Source organism: Haemaphysalis longicornis, unplaced genomic scaffold, assembly GCF_048455015.1.
Source record: "Haemaphysalis longicornis isolate Haplotype H1 unplaced genomic scaffold, Haemaphysalis longicornis Haplotype H1 scaffold_6, whole genome shotgun sequence".
Taxonomy (NCBI): domain Eukaryota; kingdom Metazoa; phylum Arthropoda; class Arachnida; order Ixodida; family Ixodidae; genus Haemaphysalis; species Haemaphysalis longicornis.
The window spans coordinates 212163885-212171352 of record NW_027526407.1 but is presented as its reverse complement, the minus strand read 5'-3'; the positions used below and the strand labels follow the sequence as shown (position 1 = coordinate 212171352).

At 49.1% G+C, this 7468-nt stretch overlaps 1 protein-coding gene across 1 annotated transcript; it reads right to left on the bottom strand.

Moving 5' to 3' along the window:
* Positions 1-1798: 1798 nt before the first annotated feature.
* LOC144143470 (uncharacterized) lies at positions 1799-2401 on the bottom strand. The gene has a single exon (XM_077675216.1). The coding sequence runs from the start codon at positions 2399-2401 to the stop codon at positions 1799-1801; it is 603 nt and encodes a 200-aa protein (XP_077531342.1).
* Between the last annotated feature and the right edge of the window lie 5067 nt (positions 2402-7468).

Genomic DNA, 7468 nt, shown 5'->3' with positions numbered 1-7468 from the left:
AAGCTAGCGCTGCAATATGCATTCGTAACGATGACACAAACCAGTGGTGTTTATTGAAAGTGAACGGATAAGTGTGCAGGTGTGCAAAAGCACGGCTCACCGGAGCGAACCAGCCTGCGGTCTGGCAGACTCGCTTGCTTTTACGCGCCATCATCGGCGATTGCGTTACTCTCCTTGTTTGGTCGACTGTAGTTGAAAAGTCCTTGTCACTAAGTGTATTAGTACAAACAAGCAGCTTTTACTTCAAATTTCACTTCATACGACCATCTATCGGTGAATCATCGAGTGGCAGAGCGCCGTCACCATCCCAGCACTTTCGCCGACGCTGTAAACGTATTTAGCGCTGCAAAAATGTTTTTCCCTAATGCAAGTTGATCGCCGGACGAGATAGGATGCACTGGGGATGGCGTAGAGGCCATGTCGAAAAACAATCGGGAGTATCGAGCTCATTTTGCTTCTGTCAATACGGGGTCCTATGGGACCCCCGCTATTTTGTACTACCCCGAAGTACTGCCCCGAAGTCGGTTTCGCAGCGCCCCGTGGGCAGCGCACGAGACCTATGCGTCGCAGGCTAGGAGCAGAGGCTTCTTTTTATCGTGCTGGCTGAGGACTACGCGCCGCCGGAGTAGGACCTTTAGCACGTCGAATGCCTTGGCGTTGCGACCAGCTCCATTGGACATCATTTTTTAACAGGTGGTACAGGTGATTAGCCACAGTTGCTCGCTGCTATAGTTGTCGATCGTACAACGTAATGAGCCCACGAAAGGACTGCAGTCCCTGCTTGTTGGTTGGTGCTGGTGCCTCAGTGATTGCATGCACCTTGTCATCAGTGGTATGAATACCTTGAGCAGTGATCAGGTGCTCCAAGAACTTTACCTCGGGCACCACCAAATCCCATTTCTCTATGCTTAAGCGTAAGTTGGTGCTGGCTAGCCTGTCAAGTACAAGCTCTAGGCGTGCTTCATGTTCTTCGCTTGATGGGCCACTAGTGAAAACGTCATCCAAGTAAACGCACACTCCTGGAATTCCAACAATCATGGACTCTATGTACTTCAGGAAAATTGCTGGGGCTGCTGCCACTGCTAATGGAAGCCGTTTAACCCTGTAAAGGCCCCTTGTACTGTTTATAGTGAGCAACTGAGATGTTTTTTCGCTCACCTTCAGCTGTTGGAACGCCTGGGTCGCGTCGAGCGTGCTGAAGATTCGGCCTCTACGGAGGGTGCTGGAAACCTCCTGAAGCGTTGGTAGTGGGTAGGCAGACGCCTTCCTTGCCAGGTTCACGGTGCTCCTGCAGCCTCCACAAAGATGTAGAGCTCCGTTTTTTGTGACTACAAGTGGTATGGCCCAGTCTTAGTTCTGTGTCGGCTCGATGATATCCTGCTGTTCCAGCTTCTGAATCTCTTCGTCGTATGCCGACTGCATGGTAAATGGTACTGGCGTAGCTTTGAGAAATTTGGGGCTGCCGTGCTGATGGAGCTCCAGGCTGGTGAGGGGTCCGTTGTGACCGCGAATATTCTTAGCGATGACCATTTCGTACTTCTTTTGAAGTCGCTCCACCAGTTCCTGTCGCTCGGTAATATTGCCTCGGGTTGATACCGCCGATCGTTATCCCGAGGGTGTCAAACCAATTTCGGCCCAAGAGGCTAGATCCGGCCCCTCGCACGAAAAGTAGTGGTAGCTGGCACGCTGTGCCGTTGAAGCGAACGTCTGCGTTGGCACTGTCCAGAAGTGGGAAGGCCTGCCCTGACCACGTTCTCAGGTGCGTGTCGTCGTCTAGCAAGATGGGTGCATGCTGCCGTCAGGTCTGGCGATACGTCTGTTCGCTGATGAGCGTACATGCTGCTCCAGAATCCACCTCGATATGAATCGGCTGGTGATGCACAGTGACGTCGATCATGACCTTCCGTTCCGTGCGTTGGTTGAGAAGGGTGTTTAGGTCGTGCAGTGCCGGTGATGCGGGTAGACTACCGTGCGTCTCCGTCTGCGTTATAGCCTCTGAGGCCTTCACGCGCTTGTGTCTTTCAGGGGGTGCCCTCGACTGGTTCTTCTTGGTTATGCATGCCTCCTCAATGTGACCTCGTTTCTTGCGAAAATGGCACGTTGCGCTTTGAAGCTTGCATGATTGCGGGCTGTGCTGCTCGTCACAGCGCCAGCAGCGCTGCGCCTTAGGTAGCTTTTTGCCACTTTCCTGGTAGGGCTGGAGCTCGTAATTTGTGAGGTATGCCGGCTCGGTGGGCTTCCGGATGTCACGCTGCTGCTTGTCGACACTCTCCGCTTGAATGGCGATGTCATAAGCCTTTGCGAACGTCAAGTCAGTGTCAGCAAACAGGCACTGTTGTAGCAAGTCGTCCCGCAGTACACACCCAAATTGGTCACGCAGCATAATGTCCAGTGGTAGCATGGTAGGGTTCTCAGATTGCGTAGCGACGGGGTGTTCGGTAGGTGCCATTGTGGTGGGCAGCCTTCCGAAGTTGCAGTCGGCGGCTAGTTTTTTTTTCAGCGCCGCAGCGTGTGGGATCCTGTGTTTCACACACTAGTTATTCGCCACCCTGCAGTCATCGCGCGCAGCAAACATGCCTTGCGAGCGCAGGCTGCGGACGGGTCCGTTGTTTGCTGAGACAGACGAAGGCAGGAGGGGACAAGAGCAAAACACCAATGGCAGTATTTATTGCAACGTGCAAATCCAATACACTGCATACAGACTAATCGTAGGTCATAACGGTAACATTGGGAGCGAGGCACTAAACAGCGCTAGAGATCGAGATGATTCGACTCACCTATTGAATACCGGAGCAGCGGTGCGCTGCGCATGCCAGCGCGGGTGCAGTATCCGAGCTCGCCCGGACACGTCCCTTGGTGGCCCGTCCCCACCAGGTCCGGACCTGCGCGCTGAAACGTCCGCGCGCTACCGCATCGCCAAGAGAAGAGAGTCGTTCTCCTGTCATTCTACATCCCACCAGACCTCGCCAAACGGTGGCGCAAGTGCACAGGAAGAACTCGTTCTCGGGTAAGGCAGAGGTAAAAAGGGGCACCTCAACCCCGGGGACAACAAACCCTCCAGTAGCTGGCGCCCTCCCGTGTGGCTCCCGCCGCGCGAGCGAGGAGCGCCGTGCAACGCCGGCCGCTAAGGAAAGCTAGGCAGAAAGGAGTTAGCGTGCAAGTCGCGATCACCACAAGCGTAGGCGCTGGCCGCTTCTCCCACCATCTGGTCTATTCGTTGAAAACGGGCCCGGCTGTACACTTCGAATGGGCTTGGGTCGTAGTGATTTTGCAGTACCGCAACGATGTCCTCGTAGACCACTGCCGCTGGGGTGCTTGGAAGACGGTGTCGTACCGCTGTACGAGACAGACGGTGTCGTACGTCTCTCCCCACACAGCGTGAGCAGGTGTGCTTTCCTCTAACTAGGGTCTGTGATGTTGTTGGCCCCGAAGTAGAACTGAAGGCGTACAAACCATGAGGTGCGTTTGAATTCAGGTTATCGTCCTCCTGATGCTTGCGTATAGCCATTGCGTAGCACTGAGCCTTTCAACGTTGGTCGAATATACACTTCCTGGTCGTCACTGTTATTTCCGCGCAGTCAGTGACAAGCTGACGCACGGGGAAACTTAAAAATACGGTTTATTCAGCCAAGAGGAGCACGGCTTTTTCGACTGGTCTGAAGCGCGGTCCCAAAGCGTCTCCCCGTCCATTGTGCATCTCCCCGCGGAGTCGGCAATGGCCTCGGCTAGGGAGGCGGTATGCCCTTTCGCGGGAGACACTAATTGGAGCGCTGCCTAGAGGCGCCTACACAGAACTGCGCTTCTGCTGGGGAGCACAAACACAACAATTAGCTATCAGTTTTATGGTTCCCGATCTGTTCATCGGCAATTCCTGCCAAAATGCATTGAAGTGTGCATTGGCATGTACTCGCCTTTGTGCGCTCTTAGGTCTGTACATGTGTGTTTGTATCTAAGTGTGTACATACGCATTGAATGATTTAATTTGAAGTCTTTACAGTAGTTGTATTAAATACTCAATCGCGAGTGTAAGGAATAAATGTGTAAACCTATATATTGTATTTTCACTAGAATTGATTCACATTGTTTTTATTTGGTCCACTTTAATTTCTTATGAGCGCCTTTGCATCACGCATTTACATGTTTTGCGTGCATTACTATTGTACTTGTTTTCGTGGAGTTGTTAATTAAGTTTATGTTTTGCATGTTCATCTGGACCTGATCTAGCTACGAATATTGGCCCAACATCTTGCTGCATTTTTTAATGCAAAGACTTCTAAAAAATGAACTAAAGTGAAATGAGGTGTTTTTGACATTTGGTTTTTGCTGATAGGTATTAACCATACAAATGCAGAAAAACCATATTACGCATTCTGCCCGGAGACTCGGCTGAAAGAAAAAAAAATTTTCGAAAATAGTCCTCCCACACAGTGAAAAGGCTTAGTGATAGAAGCGTACAAGCAAATTTCTGGTTTCGCTTCTACAGGCCTGACATTTTATGAGTACATACTTATCATTCCGTGGGAAGCCGTCATTGCTGAATTTGTTAAATAACTCGAACCGCTGTGCGTAAAAATATTACAACTATTGTTTCAGGTATTCCTCTTTTTATGGCAAGCTCTGCTAGATATGGAACGTGTTTTAGTTAATGTAGGCAAACAAACCTAGCGTCTGAAATATGCTTCAGAAGATTTTCTTCAACAGCCACCTAATGAGGCGAATCAGGAATTGAGAAAATTTCATATGTCGCTATATATACTGAGCCCGTTGATATATCCAAGTCGATTTTGCTTTCAAATTCAACCCATAAAGATAACCAAAAAACACTTTCTGGGCTTTGTCCTAACAAAGAAGTTAAAAGGTGAGTGGGACTATTTTTAGTTTACATTCCTTATGAAGTTGAATTCCATTAAGCTTTCCCATGTTCGCATCGCTTACGTGCCATCTGTTGTGACAGCGCCCGGCGTTTTCTGAAGCCACACGCCTCCCGCAGGAGCCCATGTTGTTTGCTATAAAACTGACACGGATAGCTATCTACGAAGTCTGCTGCGAAAAAACAACTTATTTGTATGTCGCCTTTGAGCACAACAAAGTCGCCATTTCTGCATCCAAACACGAGTTTAGGCGCCTTGGTATGTCGCAATAGATGGGCTCCAGTAGCAGTACGTGTATTCACAACAGGCGCGAGTTCGTTATTGTGTAGAATTGCTCAGGCAAATAACTAATTTTTACAGGAAACGAATTACTCCATATTTGTTGCACTGACTGGTATATTGGTACATCCGGGTTTCGCTGGCCGCTACGTTTAGTTCTGAATAGACAAAAGCAGATAGTAGGTAGGGCGAAGTTGCCTGTGACCCGTATTGAATTTCAAGTAATACTTGATTGTATGGGTCAATTATCGCTGAATTTTAATTTTCTTTACAGGTGATCTGGCTTTTTCGGGAAACACAGCTTGTGGAAATAATGAGAATCGCACCCCCGTGTCCTGCTTCTTCTGTCTACTACGTGGTTTGAAAGTACTACCCTTAAACACAAAACGCGGGCAAGTGCCCTAGATTAAAGGCCCTCGCTTGTGGAGGTTGTCGTGGAGCACGTGCGCTGGCGTACGATTGTGGGATTTCGTGTTGAGTTGTGTGGTCATGGCGCAATTAAGCGTATGAGGCACGATAAATACCGAGTAAACTGGGCGTGACGCTGCTAAACGCTTTTTATTTTCACTGAGATTTCGCCGTGTTTGCAAAAGGCAAACGTAGCAAACAAAAAAAGACAAGCAAGAAAGAGAAAGGAACTGTGGGAAATAATAAAATGCAACCCTTTGAAGGTGAGGGTGGGTGACAAGTTAAAATGACGCATTACAAAGCCGCACGTGCTTGGTGACCCCAATGTTTTAGGAAGAATTGGAGTTTTTGGTATTAATAATATAGAAGCAGCGCTAATGCACTTCTAAGTAGAAACTATCGGGTGGGCCTCAATGATTTCTCTAATTAACGTATCCTTATTCAAGGTGGCTTACACGCACACTGAATGCAATGGTGTATTTTCCGCGGAGAACACAGGTATATCTAGGGAAAACAAATCTGCGCTAACAGTTATCATCGAATACCATCCACCTAAAACCAATGCGTTGTTTTATTTTTCGCAAATTTGACAGCCAAATGCAGCCAGAGGGCATAGTTTCTGTTCTCTTGGCACTGCAGCTACACCTGTACGTCGTCACCACTTCACCTGTTTTATTATTTTCACAAGGGCCGCAAGCACTACTAGAAGCTATGAAGTATGTTTTCGAAACCCCCGGTGGGTGTACATTTCTACAAGGGGCCATGAACTTGTTCTCTCAAAGTTCATGGGAATCAAAATTTGAAGGGGGCAGGACCTGCGCACGCCCCACCTGAATCCGTGCCAGAAACAGGAAGGAACAGCTGTAGAGACCACTAGTTTCAGCGAATTGGTGAACTTGTATTTGTTACATGAAGCACGTGTCTTCATCTGGTCAGGGTTTCCATACAAATCACCGTTATCGCTTTCTCAATTAATAACAAGATTGGGGCCTCTGAAATAACTAAGCAGGCGGCTTGCGTGCGTGCACGACAACTGTATGTGTCTCATGAAGCATCCCTCAGCAGTGGTACGTGCACATTTCATGAGCAGGGCTCTGCAGTCCCGTTTGAAAGCTGCGCGCTCGTCGTCGGGAACGCTATTTGCCATCTTGAATCCAGGCACGTAGATATCTGTGACGAGAATCGAACGCAATATTGTTACGTGGCGGCATGATGAAGGCGACACGAATCAGGGTAGCCGAGAACCATCTATTTGCAATAATTACACGGTGGCCATAAAAGGGTCCACGCAGGCTGCGCGCACTCAGCTTCTTCATCATCAGAGGCTGGAATCACAGCGACATGTGCCACTGCTCTCTTCGTCATATCGTAATATTGCCACGAACCATGTGTTGTTTATTTATTGTTTGTTTTTTCTGCTGGGCCACGCCCGGCTGTGTTATCTGTGTTCCAAGCTAAGCGCGGCTTCCATTCTTTATTTTTATGCCGCACGGGCTATCACATTCAGATAAGCAGACTGTTTCGCCCTAACTTCGCTAGTCCAGAATAATCTTCTGTGATCTACAATATTATGGATGTGAATCGACGGTTACAGAAAAACTTGCGCCGAAAGATAAAAGCCTGCAGAGCACACGCCGCGGCATTCAAATCGCCGGAGCTCGTCCGCACGCGTCACTTTGTTGACTGCCGCTTCTCCACCTCTGTATTCTTTGAGTTGTTAGGGGAGCACAAGTTCGCTCCAATAAACTTGTTTTCCTTGTAGACAACCGCGTCGTCTGTGACTTCGTGACATCTGGTGAAGGTGCTGGGTACGCACCCTTCGTGAGCTCTACAACCTCCGGAAGCCGCCAAGCCAGTCCAGAAGAGCCAGCCTCCGACTGCAAGGCCTCCCGCCCGAGTTTGGTCTCCTG